Here is a 19,743-nt window from a genome sequence, read left to right on the forward strand (position 1 = left end):
CGGCTCCCAGCTCCTCTAGACGTGCTAGAGAGTCCAAAGCATTAACCCAAGTGATCCTAAGGGGACTATCTGGTGATCTCCACGCTCTGGGAATTATTTGACGCATTGCTATAACAAAATATCTAAGAATGCCCTTCTTGACTATCCCAATTCTGCCCGGGTAAACTGAAAGGAGAGCTATCTGGGGCGACATAGGGATATGGATTTTGTACAAATATTCGTGTAGCTTGAAGATGTCATTCCATAGTGTTGCTACTCCCGTACACTCCCACCAGATGTGTAGCATAGTGCCTCTATCTTTCGAACACCTCCAACACGTGTCTGGAACCAAAGGATAAAACTGGTTAAGTTTAACCGGGGTCCTATACCATCTAGACCAAATCTTATAATTAAGTTCCTGAATCCTGCAGGAAATTGAAGATTTATGAGTGAAAAGGAGAGATCTTTTCCATTGATCAGGTGTGAGAGGATATCCCAACTCAGATTCCCATGAAAGCATAATTTTCTTGGTTGGGGAAGGGAACTCTTCTGTGTCATCCCCGATCTCTCCCGAGTTCAGAATGGCATATATAAGAGATATAGAATGCCCAGGAGCAGAGGAAGTTAGGCATAGTTTCTCAAAATCAGTCACTGAGGATTGAAGTTGCATACCGGGTGCCAGAGATCCAGTGAAACTGCGTAATTGTAGGTAGTGAAACCATCGCCCTGGTGAGTCAGGTATGATATGGCCTAGGTCTTTAAGATCTTTTAACCCTCTAACTGAGTATATATCTTTGACTCTAATCTGAGGTCTGGCATGTAAGCTGAGGGCTGGTAGAGCTAACAGTGCGGCTGGCATCAACGGATGACCAGATATGTTTGTGAGAGGGCCAGGGATCGTAACCATTCGAGTTGTAGAGGCGAACCTGATCCAAATGTGTACTAGAGAAGATAGAAAAGGTGATAACCTTTGAATGGGCATTTGAGTCAGTGTACTTGTCGGATACCAGAAAACGCCTGGGATAAGACCAGGGGCTAGAGTGTGTTCTAGTTCAACCCAAAGTTTTCCCTCAAGATTATGGGTAAGATCAATCACGCAGTTGGCGACCGCTGCTCTGTAATATGATAGGAAGTTAGGCAAGCCTGTGCCTCCGTGTTCCTTGGACTTGATCATGAGATTGTAGCTCAACCTGGCTTTGGATCTACCCCATATAAAACGAGAAGTGAGTTTCCTTAAACGTGTGAAGTAAGAGGCTGGGATCCGACAGGGGATTGTCTGGAATAAATAAAGAAGTCTGGGTAGAACGTCCATTTTTAAGGTGTTTATTCTGCCAAACCATGAAACATTTAAAGCTGACCAAGTTTGTAAGTTATTTTCAATGGTGTGGAGTATAGGGAGGAAGTTGAGTTTAAACAAGTGGGAAGTGTCAGAAGAGATGTAAGTTCCCAGGTGTTTAAGCTTACTTGAGGCCCATTTAAAAGCGAATGAATCTCTGAGTGTAGTGACATCTCGAGAAGGGAGAGAAATATTTAAAAGTTCAGACTTCTGGACATTGACCTTGAAGTTGGATAACTTCCCAAAAATCTGAAATTCCTTTAGTACTGAGGGAAGGCCGATTCTAGGGTTTGTTAGGTACATCAAGAGATCGTCTGCAAACAGTGATAGTTTATGTTCTATATTGCCAATGTGAAGGCCTTTGATTGCGTCATTGGCTCTCAAGGCATTCGCTAGAGATTCCATAACAAGAATATAAAGAAACGGAGAGAGAGGACATCCCTGCCGTGTTCCATTTGAGATAGGGAAGGAATCCGACAGGACACCATTGACACGAACCCGCGCGGTAGGGCCAGAATACAAGGCCATGATTCTATTTATCATCTTAGGACCAATCCCAATATGAATCAGGGTTCTTTCTAGGAAGTGCCAACTGACCCTGTCGAATGCCTTCTCCGCATCTACTGAAAGAAGGCACATGGGAATCTTTAGTTGTTTAGCTTTAGATATCAGGCTTATGGATTTGATGGTGTTGTCACGGGCCTCTCGTCCTGGGACAAATCCCACTTGTTCTCTATGGGTACATTTTGGTATGTGGGGATGTAATCTTAAGGCCAGAATTTTAGCAAATAATTTCAGGTCGATATTAAGAAGGGAAATGGGCCTATAATTGGAGCAAAGGGAATGGTCCTTGTCTGGTTTGGGGATGACTGTAATATGGGCCTGTAAGGTTTGAGATGGAAAGGGGCATGTGGCTGATATAGAATTAAATGCATCTAGGAGAATGGGGGCCAGATCTTCTGTGAAGAATTTATAGAAACGTGCAGATAACCCATCAGGGCCGGGGCTCTTCCCATTTTTGAGGTCCTTAATGACATGCAAGAGTTCTGATGAAGAAAAATCCTCCTCCATACCAGTAGATGCATCATTCGGTAAATTCGGGGGGCCAAATTGGGATAGATAATTTTGTATGTTTTGGGATGACGATCTCGGGCCGGATGTATGTGTGGGATCTAAATTGTATAGGTCTGAGTAATATGACCGGAACTCACTAGCAATTTCAAGCGGTGCATGTATCTGACCCCTCGAGCCTATGTTCAAAGAGGGTATATGTGTGAGCGGAATACGTGGATGTAAAGCTTTCGCCAACCATTTCCCACATTTGTCACCGAACTCGTAGTAACCTCGTTTAATCTTATCTCTCATGCAAAGAGATTTTTGATCTAGAATTTTTAATATCTGTTGTCTAATGGAGGAAAGTTCAGCTTTAAGAGAATCTGACGCAGAGGTTTTATTAATGGACTCTTTGGCCTCCAGTTCTTTAAAAAGCGTGGTTAGCTTATGTGTCCTTTCTCTTTTAAGCCGAGACCCATGGGACATAAACACGCCTCTTACCACACATTTGAGTGCTTCCCATTTTAGAGGAGAAGCAGTGGTATCCGATCGATGGTCAGCAACAAAATCAGTAATGGCCTTTTTTATAGCTGCCGAGCAAACCGCATCATTTAGTAGATTATCGTTTAATCTCCAAGTAAATGAGCGAGGAGATGTGTGAATTGGAGACAATAATCCAAATACCGGCGCATGATCCGACCATATCATAGAATCGATCGAGCATCGGGGATCAAGATCCAGGAAGCTCTGCGATACGAAGAGGTGGTCTAGTCTGCTGTATGTGTTATGTGCTGCTGAGTAGTAACTGTAATCTCTGACACCCGGGTGCAAGACCCTCCAAAGATCAACCAACCTGAGGGATGTGAGTGCTGTTCTGAACTTACGTAACGACGTGGGAGAGATCGTGGACTTACCCACCGAAGAATCAAGCTCTGGGTTCATGGTCATGTTGAGGTCACCTCCTAAAATAATACGTGAGCCCTCGGCGAAGCTAGCAAGTCTTCTCAACATCTTGGTTCCAAAGGAGGCCTGGCCCTGATTAGGGAAGTACAAATTAGCAACAGTAAATACTTGATCATTAAATGCAAGCTTAAGAAATATATAGCGCCCCTTAGTGTCAATGTCAGAGGCCAAAACCTTGTGCTGGAAGGCTTTGTGGAAAGCTATGGAGACTCCACCTGCTTTTTTATCTGGGTGTGAACTATGGAACCAGGTATGGTAGTACCTGTTTCTGCAATTTGGGATGGATGAAGTTTTGAAATGAGTCTCCTGAATCATCGCTATCATGATCCTTTTTTTATGAAACCGGTATAAGATTTGACTGCGTTTCTCAGGCTTGTTGAGGCCCCTGGCATTAAAGGAGCTAAACGATAACAATCCCGCCATGATGAATGAAAGGAGTAAGGGTTAAGGATGCAAGGAAAGATTACACACAAGGGGGAAAGTAGGGGGAAGACGTAAGACAAACAGATAATACAATTAGGAAACGCTTAGGTTTCAGTGAACAGACAATAATGATCTGAGGGGTAATAGGAACCAAACAATCGGTTCAACGGTCACTAAGTTATGACTATTCGTCATATACAACACTCAGTGGGTGCTGTGGAACCTAGTGGGGGTAAGAGAAGACAAGGGCGCTATGGCTGCCCGACTTGTCTCCGGGTAAGCAATGAGATAAGTGGTTATAACAGGTCACAATTAAACTGTGAGAACATTTAGTATTATGTTAGAAACATTCTAAAGAGCCTATGTAATTAGGCTTCCTTGGAAAGAAAAACAGATTGCAGCTAGAGGCTGGAACCTCACAATAGCTAGACAGTTCAGTCTTTAGGTGAACGGGATCTTCTAGGTGGCCTCTGCTGTTTTGGGAGCGCCGTCTGCCAAGGGTCTCTGCGCGGCACAGGAACCAATTCCTTTTGTCTGGGCCAATCTGGAAGGTTGACAGATGGTAAATTGAAAACGTCCAATAGCTTCTGAAGGTCAGTGATGGACTTGAAAGTGGCTGACTTCCCATCTTTTCTGGCGAAGAGCTGGAAGGGGTAGCCCCAGCGGTATATAATATCATTGTCCTTAAGGAGGATCAATAAAGGTTTGAGAGCTTTCCTTAACATGAGCGTACGCCTAGCTAAATCTGGCAGAATGAGTACTCCGGGGTAATCCGGGAGACTTGGCATCATATTTCTTGAGGCCTTAAGGATCTCCTCCTTCTCTTTGTAAAAATGAATTCTGCACACTATATCACGTGTGCGAGCTGGATCTGCAAGTTTCGGACCCAGGGTTCTGTGAATCCTGTCAATTTCGACCGGAGAATCTGGGCTTCTGTCAAGTAACTTGGCAAATAGATCTTGAGCCCAGTGATCCAGGTCCTGTGGGAGAACAGATTCTGGGACTCCCCTTATGCGGAGACTATTTCTCCTATTTCTGTTTTCTATGTCATCAAGATGACTTAGTATGTCCTGTATCTGACCTGTGTGATCTTGCAGGATCTGTTGGTTAGACTCCAATGTCTGAAGGGTTTGTTCTTGGATAACTTCCACATCCTCCACTCTGTGGCCTACTTGCTTGATATCTGTATGTAAGCCAGCAATATCTTGCTTGTGTGAGGCTTCAAGCTTAATAAAAAGATCATTCAGCTCCTGCTTTGTGGGCAGAGCTTTAAGATGGACTTTCCAGTCCCATTCCTCCTCTTGTGCGGACGGTATCGCCTGTATGTCAGCGTCTGGGCAGCTTGGTGAGCGGTGGGACTGCGGTGAGGAGCTGGGTGAGGAGAGCCTGCTCTCTGTCATGGCAGGCGAGGAAGGAGCCGCTGAGGACGGGCTGCGAACTGCCCCTGCATAGGACTGTGTGATCGGTGTGCCCGGCGGTGATCGGCTGGGGTCAGGGGATGCTGCTGCGGCGGCCGCCGCTGTTTTCTCACCATGAGGTGCGTCCGCCATCTTGGGTCTCATGGCTGTCTTGGCGCCACTTGTCGGCTGGGAGCTGGACGCTAAATATCGCTCCATGGCGCCTGCTTTTCGGTCCACCGGTGCTGGTGTGGATGAGGTTCTTTTCCCTCTGTTTTTCATAGCGGAAGGTGAGTCGCTTGTGACCTGTAGTCTGAAAAACTGCCGGAGATGGTCAGGAGCTCTGAATGCGCACTGCTCACTCGGCCATTGGCAAGCTCCGCCCCCCGGATTCTCCGAAGTTATGAAGAGGCCGGGGCCTCTTCAAAACTTCAGCGATCCACCGATGGGGCTTTATTATTTATAAATGTGCCCCAAAGTACTCGTACAGGGACAGAACTGCAGTTTTTTTTCTCACATCCCCAATAGATAACATTTATTAAAAAAAATGAATATATTATATGTACCCCAAAATTTTGTCATTAAACTATACGATTCTTCCTGCAATAAACTGTCCCTCATAAGGACTGCTCTATGGAAAAGATGAAGTCATGACTCGAGAGCCCAAAATAGTCTACTTTGACACTCTCGTTTTGGCTTTCCATTTGTGAGAGCTGTTCAGGGCTCTCACAAGCGGTCCGAAACGGATCAGTTTTCATTCTAATGTATTCTGAATGGAAAAGGATCCGCTCAGAATGCATCAGTTCAGTCTCTATTCCGCTTTGGAGACGGACACCAAAACGCTTGCAGCGTTTTGGTGTCCGCCTGACGAAACTGAGCCAAATGGATCCGTTCTGACACACAATGTAAGTCAATGGGGACGGATCCGTTTTCTATGACACAATCTGTTAAAGATAATACAAACGGATCCGTTATGAACGGATGCAGACGGCTGTATTATCTGAACGGATCCGTCCATGACGGATCCGCACAAAACGCGAGTGTGAAAGTAGCGCCATTTATAATGGGTTAAATGGGTTTTCCCAGTATTTAAATATAGAAGGCCTACTCTCCAGTATTACTTGTAGTAATAGGCCATATTGATTGCTTAAATTAGGTTGCATTTGTTTTACACTCTAAAATAGATTTCAACATATCAATAGTGGATATCTGAGAAATAACTGTCTAAGGGCTCTTTCACACCTGCGTTCTTGTCTTCCGGCATAGAGTTCCGTCGTCGGGGCTCTATGCCGGAAGAATCCTGATCAGGATTATCCTAATGCATTCTGAATGGAGAGAAATCCGTTCAGGATGCATCAGGATGTCTTCAGTTCCGGAACGGAACGTTTTTTGGCCGGAGAAAATACCGCAGCATGCTGCGCTTTTTGCTCCGGCCAAAAATCCGGAACACTTGCCGCAAGGCCGGATCCGGAATTAATGCCCATTGAAAGGCATTGATCCGGATCCGGCCTTAAGCTAAACGTTGTTTCGGCGCATTGCCGGAGCCGACATTTAGCTTTTTCAGAGTGGTTACCATGGCTGCCGGGACGCTAAAGTCCTGGCAGCCATGGTAAAGTGTAGTGGGGAGCAGCATACTTACCGTCCGTGCGGCTCCCGGGGCGCTCCAGAGTGACGTCAGGGCGCCCCAAGCGCATGGATCATGTGATCACATGGACACGTCATCCATGCGCATGGGGAGCTCTGACGTCATTCTGGAGCGCCCCGGGAGCCGCACGGACTGTAAGTATACCGCTCCCCGCTCCTACTATGGCAACCAGGACTTTAATAGCGTCCTGGGTGCCATAGTAACACTGAAAGCATTTGGAAGACGGTTCCGTCTTCAAATGCTTTCAGTACACTTGCGTTTTTCCGGATCCGGAGTGTAATTCCGGCAAGTGGAGTACACGCCGGATCCGGACAACGCAAGTGTGAAAGAGGCCTCTTTCACACTTGCGTTGTCCGGATCCGGCGTGTACTCCACTTGCCGGAATTACACTCCGGATCCGGAAAAACGCAAGTGTACTGAAAGCATTTGAAGACGGAACCGTCTTCCAAATGCTTTCAGTGTTACTATGGCACCCAGGACGCTATTAAAGTCCTGGTTGCCATAGTAGGAGCGGGGAGCGGGGAGCGGTATACTTACAGTCCGTGCGGCTCCCGGGGCGCTCCAGAATGACGTCAGAGCTCCCCATGCGCATGGATGACGTGTCCATGTGATCACATGATCCATGCGCTTGGGGCGCCCTGACGTCACTCTGGAGCGCCCCGGGAGCCGCACGGACGGTAAGTATGCTGCTCCCCCGCTCCCCACTACACTTTACCATGGCTGCCAGGACTTTAGCGTCCCGGCAGCCATGGTAACCACTCTGAAAAAGCTAAATGTCGGCTCCGGCAATGCGCCGAAACAACGTTTAGCTTAAGGCCGGATCTGGATCAATGCCTTTCAATGGGCATTAATTCCGGATCCGGCCTTGCGGCAAGTGTTCCGGATTTTTGGCCGGAGCAAAAAGCGCAGCATGCTGCGGTATTTTCTCCGGCCAAAAAACGTTCCGTTCCGGAACTGAAGACATCCTGATGCATCCTGAACGGATTTCTCTCCATTCAGAATGCATTAGGATAATCCTGATCAGGATTCTTCCGGCATAGAGCCCCGACGACGGAACTCTATGCCGGAAGACAAGAACGCAGGTGTGAAAGAGCCCTTACCCTCATAGATACTGACTTTTCACTCTGTATTCTGCAGTGTTTAAATCAGCAGTTGGAGAATCAATGCTCAGAACTTACTGACACTGTGCAGAGACTGACCGACCAAAACCTACATCTCGTGGCCCGACACCAGCAGGAACTCAAGGTACCCCAAACACTGGATTACTTATTGGATTCTTATTACTTATTTGCTGTGGTTGGTACCACTGTGCCAGAGGTGTCTGTAATTATGTTTTTCCTATTTCCAGGTAGCACAGGACACTATGGCAAAAAAACTGCAAGAACAGGAAGCCGTGATGACTGTTGTCCAGTCGAGCCTGGGTGGGGAAGTGCAGAAAATGCTAAGTGGGCGAACACAGCTGGAGAGAGAACTGTAAGTTACTCCCCTCTACATTATTAACATTGAGAGTAATAAGTAAAATGAACGCCAAGAATTTATTTTTTTGACCATAGCAACCAGTAAGATTCACTGCAAACATTAATTTGCTAAATGATGTTTGGGAAAAAAAAAAATTCCCATTTGTTAACACACCTCTTTGTAATTGCACCATTACATCTTACTGACATGGTGCTAAAGAGTTAAGTTCACTTAGGCTCTCTTTCAAATTACTTTTTCAAACTGTATGACTGAATAAGTTTACTTGAACGCTTGCGTTTTTGCCTGATCCGACATGGATCAGCGAGAATGTATCCATTCTGATAATACAACCACCTGCATCCGTTATGAACGGATCCGGTTATTGCATCTTTAAAATAGTCATGTCGGATCCGTCATGAACACGATTGAAATTCAGTGGGGGACGGATCCATTTTCTATTGTGTCAGATTGTGTCAGAGAAAACGGATACGTTCCCATTGACTTGCATTTTGGGTCATGCCGGATCCGTTTTACTCTGCATCCCATGACTGAAAGAAAACCACAGCTTGCTGCGGTTTGCTCTCCGGTATGGGAACGTTCGGTTCAGTTCCGTTTTGGCCCCATTGACAATGAATGGGGACAAAACTGAAGCGTTTTTCTCCGGTATTGAGATACTATGACAGATCTCAATACCGGAAAATGAAAACGCTGGTGTGAAAGAAGGCTAATCTGGACTGCCACCTACAGTATACTGATATGTGGTGTGGACCACACCCTATGACAGTTGTTTAGTTGTGTAGTCTGGACCGCCCCATATATTACTGGTTGTATGGCTTGAACCGCACTATGATAGTTGTTTGGTTGTGTAGTCCAGGCCACACTACAACTGTCGCTACACCATATGGGTGAATAAACTTTATTTTTTTCACTTTATTACGTGTTGGAGTGCTGCTTGCCTTCACTGTTTTTATATTGGGTAAGCTTGTCCCCATTGAGCGTGCACGCGGTTTTGATTTTTTTTTTTCAATTTATGTCGGTGCTGCTCTCTTTTTGCGCATATATATATATATATATATATATATATATATATATATATATATATATATATATATAAAAAAGAAAAAAAGGGGATGGCAGCACCGTCACAAAGAAACTTGGAAGAAAAGGGTGCACAGGCCCAGATGTGGATATAAGCCAATCCAACAAATGTAAAAAATGAAAAAAGGGCAGCACTCCACTGGATTAAAATAAAATAAACTTTATTTACCCATAGGCTACAGCGACGTTTCGGCTCATACACAGGAGCCTTCCTCAAGCAGTGTGCATACATCAAAACTCTGAGTACATATAGTGTTAAGGCCAATTAAGAACAATTACATGTTAAGTGAACATAATTAATAAAAAATCAAAGTACATGATGCCATATAAATATCAAAAGCAATAAAACCAAACATATGTGAATATTATATCGTGATACATACAATTGTGAAATAATATGGTAGATATAAATAGTACAATACATTTGTATTACACAAATCACATAACAAGTGCCAGCTGAAGATGATTGCATAAAGTGCAAAGTGCTTACTGTTACAGGTGATGACTATAATGGAAGCGGGAGGGAGAGTGGCTGTTGTCCATGTAGACATGTGCGATCCGGCGTACCTGAATCCCCACTGCGCATGCCCCCATGACGCATAAACTGTGTTTCCGTCTAGCATTAGCCTCGTCACGCAACGCATGCGCTCTTAGGCTATAACGCTATCGCGGCCATTTTGGATAAGGGCAGAACGCCCACTGAGTTACGCTGCTATTAAGGACAGCTAATAGTCCCGGTATACCGCAGGCTGGGGGTGAAAAAGGACATATATACATGTCCGAGTGTCTCAGTGGCTAAGTGGACTAAGCAGAGGGCCAACACCTGCAATTTGAAGTGGGGCGCCCCACCAAGACTATAGAGCGGTAGCGCATCCGCATGTAAATGCAGAGTCGCACCGCTGCTTCAGTCAAAGTCCATCCATCGCCACCTCACTCTGAGGGATCTCCTCACCACACCCCGCCATACTAGTAACGGAATCTGAGTTAAAAGTACAGAGGTAGTTATTTAAGGAAATACACAAGCCTAAAGATCATGTAGTGCATGAGCAGACGCATCCAGACATCGTGACCACACAGCCCCAATGGACATGACGCCACTTCCCCATATCCCGAATCCAATGAAAATTTATCTAAAAGAAGAAGAAGGAAGAGAAAAAAAGAGAGAATACATTAAAAAAAGGAAAAACTTGGAGAATAAACCTAAGATATATGTTTTGTATACACAAATCACATACTGCACAGAAAGACAGTCGACATGAATGCAAAGAGAGAGGGCAAACCACGCAACTAACTCACTCCAACCCTATAGTCCACATTGAGACCACATGGCTGTAGAGAATTAAGTGTATAAATCCACTTGAGCTCTCTCTTTTTTAGGAGTCCAATCCTGTTGCCACCTCTCCTCGGCATTGGTATATGGTCAATAATGTAACACCTCAGATCTTTCTCAGTGTGTTTGTGGCTGGTAAAGTGTGTTGGCACATCCTGTTACTCCGGTACTCTATGTGTTGCCCAAGATCCACAAGTCCCTCGTCGATCCACCTGGCCGCCCCATTGTTTCGGGCTCCGATTCAATATTTAGTCATATATCCATTTTTCTTGATAAGATTTTATGCGGCTTTGCATGTGGAGGCAGTTCATACATTCGCGATACCAGCGATTTTTTACTTAAACTGCAGAGGATTGATCTGGCTGGTGCGTCTGATGTGACATTAGCATCGTTTGATGTAACCTCACTCTATACATCAATAGATCACCATAAGGGTTTGACAGCCGTTTCTTCCATGTTGGATAAATCCACATTTACAGAAGGTGCTCAGCAGTTTATATTATCTCTGCTTGAAATTGTGCTCAGACAAAATTATTTTTTATTTCAGGACTCATATTATGTACAAGAACAGGGCGTGGCGATGGGGTCCAATGTGGCCCCAACTTACGCAAATATTTTTATGCGTCAGTTTGAGGAAGATGTCGTCTATGGAAACCACCACTTCCAACATATTAGGGCGTGGTGGCGGTACATAGACGACATCTTCCTCATCTGGACGGGTGATCTGCAGGAACTCTTTGGATTCCATGGTTTCCTTAATGGAGTTGATGAGGCACTGCAGTTCACCTTGGTACATTCTTCTGTTGAGATGCAGTTCCTCGATACTCGTGTGATTCTGTCGGCTGGTAAAATAGAGACAGAATTGTTCACGAAACCTACCGACAGGAACACACTACTGACTTACAACAGCAATCATCCTAGATCAATGGTAAAATCTCTCCCATACTCTCAGTTTTTGAGAGTCAAACGTATAGTCTCTGACCCCACTACATCGAGTAATACGCTAGATGTAGTATTGCATAAATTTGAGCAACGAGGTTATCCAACCAAATTGCTGCATGAGAAAAAGAAACTGGTCGGTCAACTTAACAGGGATGACATCCTTAAAAGGAAAGTACAACAAGTGAAAACCAATAGGATTCCTTTCATTTCCACCCATTGTGAACAGAGCGTCGACATTAACAACATTATTCGACGTCACTGGGGCATATTGGGTGGTTGTCACAACACGGTCAAGGAATTTCTTTCTCCCCCCATTATGTCCTATCGCAGATCCAAGAGTCTTAAGGACCAGTTGGTTAGGGCAGACGTAGGAACTTCAAAAGCGTCAAGACAACGTACACTGACTGGTGCCAGTGTTGGTTGTTTTCCATGTTTGTCCTGCGTAAATTGCAAATACATGATCAAGGGTAGGTCCTTTATGCACCCACAGACTGGAGTCTCATATCAGATAAGACATTATCTGACCTGTGACTCCAATCACGTTGTCTACGTGATTGTTTGTCCGTGTAATTTGCTATACGTTGGAGAAACATCAACTGACTTCAAGACAAGATTTAATAATCATCGACTTAGTGTGAGGAAGAAACGGCTGGATCACCAGTCTCTAAACACTTTACCAGCCACAAACACACTGAGAAAGATCTGAGGTGTTACATTATTGACCATATACCAATGCCGAGGAGAGGTGGCAACAGGATTGGACTCCTAAAAAAGAGAGAGCTCAAATGGATTTATACACTTAATTCTCTACAGCCATGTGGTCTCAATGTGGACTATAGGGTTGGAGTGAGTTAGTTGCGTGGTTTGCCCTCTCTCTTTGCATTCATGTCTACTGTCTTTCTGTGCAGTATGTGATTTGTGTATACAAAACATATATCTTAGGTTTATTCTCCAAGTTTTTCCTTTTTTTAATGTATTCTCTCTTTTTTTCTCTTCCTTCTTCTTCTTTTAGATAAATTTTCATTGGATTCGGGATATGGGGAAGTGGCGTCATGTCCATTGGGGCTGTGTGGTCACGATGTCTGGATGCGTCTGCTCATGCACTACATGATCTTTAGGCTTGTGTATTTCCTTAAATAACTACCTCTGTACTTTTAACTCAGATTCCGTTACTAGTATGGCGGGGTGTGGTGAGGAGATCCCTCAGAGTGAGGTGGCGATGGATGGACTTTGACTGAAGCAGCGGTGCGACTCTGCATTTACATGCGGATGCGCTACCGCTCTATAGTCTTGGTGGGGCGCCCCACTTCAAATTGCAGGTGTTGGCCCTCTGCTTAGTCCACTTAGCCACTGAGACACTCGGACATGTATATATGTCCTTTTTCACCCCCAGCCTGCGGTATACCGGGACTATTAGTTGTCCTTAATAGCAGCGTAACTCAGTGGGCGTTCTGCCCTTATCCAAAATGGCCGCGATAGCGTTATAGCCTAAGAGCGCATGCGTTGCGTGACGAGGCTAATGCTAGACGGAAACACAGTTTATGCGTCATGGGGGCATGCGCAGTGGGGATTCAGGTACGCCGGATCGCACATGTCTACATAGACAACAGCCACTCTCCCTCCCGCTTCCATTATAGTCATCACCTGTAACAGTAAGCACTTTGCACTTTATGCAATCATCTTCAGCTGGCACTTGTTATGTGATTTGTGTAATACAAATGTATTGTACTATTTATATCTACCATATTATTTCACAATTGTATGTATCACGATCTAATATTCACATATGTTTGGTTTTATTGCTTTTGATATTTATATGGCATCATGTACTTTGATTTTTTATTAATTATGTTCACTTAACATGTAATTGTTCTTAATTGGCCTTAACACTATATGTACTCAGAGTTTTGATGTATGCACACTGCTTGAGGAAGGCTCCTGTGTATGAGCCGAAACGTCGCTGTAGCCTATGGGTAAATAAAGTTTATTTTATTTTAATCCAGTGGAGTGCTGCCCTTTTTTCATTTTTTATATATATAATATATATATTGATTTCACAGAAGTGTGATTGACTTGGAGTTACATTGTGTTGTTTAAGTGTTCCCTTTATTTTTTTGAGCAGTGTGTATATATATATATATATATATATATATATATATATTATATATGTCATAAGTCACTTGTGTTTTTTGCTTGAGAAAGGCTCTATGGATGAGCCGAAACGTCGCTGCACTGTACCACATGGGTAAATAAACTTTTCACGTTTTTTATATCTTTGGAGTATATATATATATATATATATATAGAAGAGAAAAGAAAAGAAGCAGCACTCAAAAAAATAAATGTGGGTGCAAAAAGTCCTCCTTATAAGACCTGTGACCAAGGTCCAGATTGTAGACATACAGCAAAAACGAAGGCAGCACTCCAAGTTTGTGAAAAAAGTGGAAGGTTTATTCACCCAACCAGCAGCAACGTTTCAGCTCTCTCTATGGAGCCTTTGTCCAGCTGAGTAACATGTGCATAATGGCATACATAAATAGTGGCAGTGATTAACATGATTACAAATCAATTCCAATGGTCATAAACATAAATAAGATGAATATAAAAATTTAGAGTCATATAAAGAGTATAATTCATCCATACAACTAGTGTACATATAGTGGCGAATAGGCGCATACATAAAAATTCATAGTGTAATTCATACTGTGTACAATATGCCCCAATCTTACATAATCAGTGATTATTGCAGAAGTGAACAAATATGTGAATAAATTAAAGAAATTACTTAAAAACCTTTGAATGGGTAAGAGGCTGAAGCAACATGGTGGAGACTGCTGGCGTCCGGAAACAGCAGCTGCGCATGCGCCGCGCCGCATATTATCGCGAGACTTGCATCAAAACTGAGTGACGTCGCTGGCCATAACAAAGATGGCCACAATGGAAAAAATGGAGTGAGGGCGCATGCGCCACCAGGCGTTAACGCCCATCCAGCTTCACAGAGTACTAGTTGATAAGATATATACCGCATTTTCAGCAGAGAAGCCGATCCATAGATCGGGGGCCGGCGGTTCAATGCCGGTCACCGTCAGGACATCCGTCATGACAGGGGGGCGTGGTTCTCATACCAACTCCACCCCATCGTCCAGATATATCGGCGCATCCGCTCCAAAGCGCTCGTGCCTGTCATGTAGTAGCCGATCCAAATCAGGGATCAGTCATAACAGACTGCAAGAGCGCAAGGATCCAATGCATCGGTAAACTTGCAATAACAAAGATATATGAAAAATTTATAAAAAAATGAGGATAACAGCAGGATTATCCAACCGTCCGTGTGGTGTGACCCCAGTCCCACTTACAGGGGCTAGAGCCACAGCAGACAGACAGGGACAATCACTTCACCATTCAGCATCGCAGATAAGTACAAGAATGTAAATGAGGATCGCCGACACAGTTCCTCCAGTCTTCACCCCAACTACCATTCATAGTATGAAGTCATAATAAGATCCTGTATAAAACAGAGGAGATAAGGAGAAAACCAATTAGATAAATAGCACATGTTATTTTCCATAAACGTAATCAGAAAAAGAAAGGACATGCATAGTCAGCAGTCAGACTATCCTGAACTCCACATTTAAGCCCTGGGGTTTCAGGGTGCCCAAAGTATAGATCCAGTATAGTTCACGTTTTTTTAAAAGTTTGACACGATCACCCCCACGTCTGGAAGGGGTTATTTGTTCCAGAATTCTAAATCTTAGGTCATTTTGTGTGTGTTTGGCATCAGCAAAATGTTTTGACACTGGGAGGTCCATTTTTTGTTTCCGAATGGAATAGCGATGTTGGTTGAGACGGGTTTTAACGTCCCAAGTAGTCTCCCCAATGTATAGAAGGTTACAAGGGCAAATCAGCAAGTAAACAACATAGGACGAGTCACATGTTAGGTACTGTCTGATTTTCACATTCTGTCCTGAAATTGGATGGGGAAATGTATCACCTTTCAGCATCAGCTTGCAGTTAATGCAATTATAGCATGGGTAGCAACCCTTCCTGGTGGACCCAAAGTAAGACTCGCATGTCTCCCTGGATGTGCCAATATCTGATTTAACCAGTCTGTCGCCTAAATTGCGACTGCGTCGATAGGAGCAAAGAGGTGGGGCCTTAAATTCCTCAATTTGTTCAAAGTTACTGGCCAGAATGCGCCAGTGTTTTCTGATAATTGCCGCAATAGTCGTACTATTAGTATTATACTCAGAGACAAACGGGATCCGGGGCTGTGATCGTTTAGGATCACCTAGTCCCGCCTTAATAGTCTCTTTAGTAAGGGGTTTCACCCTATTGGTGTGTTCTTGAATAAGCTTTTTAGGGTAACCGCGTGTCTGGAATTTCTGGCCCATCTCTTTTAGTCTAACATCAACTAGTGCTGGATCTTGTACAATTTTCTTCACACGAAGGAGTTGACTAAAGGGGAGTGACCTAAGCATGGGTTTTGGATGGTGGCTTTCGTAACGCAACAGTGTGTTTTTGTCGGTTGGTTTTACATATAGGTCGGTTATTAGCTTGTCATTTTGGATGCTAACCTGGGTATCTAAAAATTGTATTGTGGATTCAGAGTGGGAGAGTGTAAATTTCACACTGGGATCAATAGTATTAAGGAAAACGTGGAAGGCGATGAGGTCCTCCGTGGCGCCGACCCAAATCAGGAAAATGTCGTCGATGTATCGCCACCACCCCAGCACATGGCTGAAGTGGTGGCACACATAGACGACAGACTCCTCAAGATGGGACATGTAAAGATTTGCGTAAGTCGGCGCCACGTTGGACCCCATCGCGGTACCACGCAATTGTAGGAAAAAGTCATCCTGAAATAGGAAATAATTCCTGGTCAGGATGAACCTAAGGAGGGAACTTAAGAACTGTTGACAGTCAGTACTGTATTGTGTCTTTTCTAGTGTCTGTTCGATAACTCGTATACCTAACTCATGTTCTATAGAGGTATAGAGGCTTACCACATCGAATGAAGCCAATATTGCCCCCCCTGGTATGGACAGATCTGCAATTTTGGTTAAAAAGTCATTGGTATCTCTGATATGGGAACATGATGCTGTTGCATAAGGACGCAAGATTTTGTCAAGGAAAATAGCTACCTTACAAAACAATGAGTCCACGCCCGAGACGATGGGGCGTCCCGGGGGTGGAGTCAGGGATTTGTGTATTTTCGGTAAAGTATATAAAATGGGCGTTGTCGGCTTGTCACAATATAGAAATGAAAAAATATTGTCATCAATTATACCTTTTTCTTTTGCTCTAATCAAAATATCCTTTAATTCTCTTAACAGCACAAACTTCGGATCATTATAGATTCTCTCATAAACCTTAGTATCAGCCAATTGCTCTCTAATTTCGGCCACATAGGATCCGGTGTCCATGACCACAACCCCACCACCTTTGTCGGCGGACTTGATGGTGAGGCTGTGGTCCGAAGCCAGATCTCTAAGCGCCGAAATTTCTGCTGAAGTGATATTGGCAAATTTCAATGGGTGCTGAAGTGTATCCTGTTTGAGGCCTTCGATGTCGCGTTTGACCGCGAGACCAAAAGCCTCAATGGCAGGGTGGTCAATAACAGGAGTAAAGTCACTTTTAAGAAATAACCCCAAATTTTTCAAATTCAATTCGCTGATACCTGTATTCTCAGACAAAGGTCTAGCATCCTGCTTCGCAAAAAATACCTTCAACTTAATATTACGTATGAATCTCTGCAGATCCATTTCTAAATCAAACCATTTGGTGGCATTTACAGGGCAGAATGATAGACCTTTGTTTAACAAGGACAATTGTGCAGCACTCAATTGTGCCGAAGAAATATTTACCACTGTGTCATGCCCTATATCTTGCGTCTTAAAGTCCTGCCCTGTTGGGGCTGTACATTTTTCCCTTTTCTTCTGTTTGTGTTGTCTCCTCCCCCCTCTGCGAGTCCTGTTGACTCGGGGGTTGCCCCTTTTTTTGAGTGCTGCTTCTTTTCTTTTCTCTTCTATATTCGGACCCTAAGAAGCCAAGCACCTGCAATATGGATCACACCAATGAAGGTCTACACCCTGATGTATTTTCCTATACGCCTGAAGATGGAGAGAGGATATTGCAGGAGTCGGTGAGAGACGTCTCTTTTCTGTCCACATTTTCTGCCACTGATCTCAAAAAGAAATATGAAAATGAAAATAAGCGCCTTATTAGCCTGGATTTGCATCTTATCACTTTGAGTGAGTACCATCTTGCACATAGGATCCCAAGAGGGATGCGTTCGCATCTAAGACCTGATTTATTTTCAAATAATGCTGATTTTTGTTCCAGATTTGTTCAGATTTCGAACAAATATGCTTTTGATATTATTTTACTCAATGTTGAATTTTTGCAGAAAGAGAAAATGACAGTACAGGGAACTCTGGATGAATTGATAGTGAAATTGAGAAATGTGCTATCCACAGAGGACTTTGATTCGTATATGACCAATAGTGTACCACACTTTGATAAATTTAAGGCGGATCTGCAAAGTAAAAAACGTGGCAAATGGATACGAGACCTGAATGATTACGCAACAGGATTTATTTACAATTGGCAAGGAGACCAAAGGAGAAATCGCAGGATGCCGGGGGAGAAATATGGTCCTATCTCTCCATCTAGGAATAGAAAGTCACAGGGACACTCTGCTCGGGACATTGCTACAAATTCACAATTGGATACCATGCCCCCTGTTCCTTTTTTAGGGGCAACCCCCGAGTCAACAGGACTCGCAGAGGGGGGAGGAGACAACACAAACAGAAGAAAAGGGAAAAATGTACAGCCCCAACAGGGCAGGACTTTAAGACGCAAGATATAGGGCATGACACAGTGGTAAATATTTCTTCGGCACAATTGAGTGCTGCACAATTGTCCTTGTTAAACAAAGGTCTATCATTCTGCCCTGTAAATGCCACCAAATGGTTTGATTTAGAAATGGATCTGCAGAGATTCATACGTAATATTAAGTTGAAGGTATTTTTTGCGAAGCAGGATGCTAGACCTTTGTCTGAGAATACAGGTATCAGCGAATTGAATTTGAAAAATTTGGGGTTATTTCTTAAAAGTGACTTTACTCCTGTTATTGACCACCCTGCCATTGAGGCTTTTGGTCTCGCGGTCAAACGCGACATCGAAGGCCTCAAACAGGATACACTTCAGCACCCATTGAAATTTGCCAATATCACTTCAGCAGAAATTTCGGCGCTTAGAGATCTGGCTTCGGACCACAGCCTCACCATCAAGTCCGCCGACAAAGGTGGTGGGGTTGTGGTCATGGACACCGGATCCTATGTGGCCGAAATTAGAGAGCAATTGGCTGATACTAAGGTTTATGAGAGAATCTATAATGATCCGAAGTTTGTGCTGTTAAGAGAATTAAAGGATATTTTGATTAGAGCAAAAGAAAAAGGTATAATTGATGACAATATTTTTTCATTTCTATATTGTGACAAGCCGACAACGCCCATTTTATATACTTTACCGAAAATACACAAATCCCTGACTCCACCCCCGGGACGCCCCATCGTCTCGGGCGTGGACTCATTGTTTTGTAAGGTAGCTATTTTCCTTGACAAAATCTTGCGTCCTTATGCAACAGCATCATGTTCCCATATCAGAGATACCAATGACTTTTTAACCAAAATTGCAGATCTGTCCATACCAGGGGGGGCAATATTGGCTTCATTCGATGTGGTAAGCCTCTATACCTCTATAGAACATGAGTTAGGTATACGAGTTATCGAACAGACACTAGAAAAGACACAATACAGTACTGACTGTCAACAGTTCTTAAGTTCCCTCCTTAGGTTCATCCTGACCAGGAATTATTTCCTATTTCAGGATGACTTTTTCCTACAATTGCGTGGTACCGCGATGGGGTCCAACGTGGCGCCGACTTACGCAAATCTTTACATGTCCCATCTTGAGGAGTCTGTCGTCTATGTGTGCCACCACTTCAGCCATGTGCTGGGGTGGTGGCGATACATCGACGACATTTTCCTGATTTGGGTCGGCGCCACGGAGGACCTCATCGCCTTCCACGTTTTCCTTAATACTATTGATCCCAGTG

At 43.9% G+C, this 19,743-nt stretch overlaps 1 protein-coding gene across 5 annotated transcripts in view; it reads left to right on the forward strand.

The window, feature by feature from the left end:
• Positions 1-19,743, forward strand: part of CCDC150 (coiled-coil domain containing 150) — a 125,003-nt gene that overhangs the window by 31,779 nt on the left and 73,481 nt on the right. For all 5 annotated transcript variants that reach the window (XM_040428507.1, XM_040428508.1, XM_040428509.1 and 2 more), the window contains 2 exons: positions 7,934-8,041; positions 8,145-8,269. In XM_040428507.1, the coding sequence (XP_040284441.1) occupies positions 7,934-8,041; positions 8,145-8,269 (233 nt within the window). The remainder of the gene's footprint in view (positions 1-7,933; positions 8,042-8,144; positions 8,270-19,743) is intronic.

Source organism: Bufo bufo, chromosome 4, assembly GCF_905171765.1.
Source record: "Bufo bufo chromosome 4, aBufBuf1.1, whole genome shotgun sequence".
Taxonomy (NCBI): domain Eukaryota; kingdom Metazoa; phylum Chordata; class Amphibia; order Anura; family Bufonidae; genus Bufo; species Bufo bufo.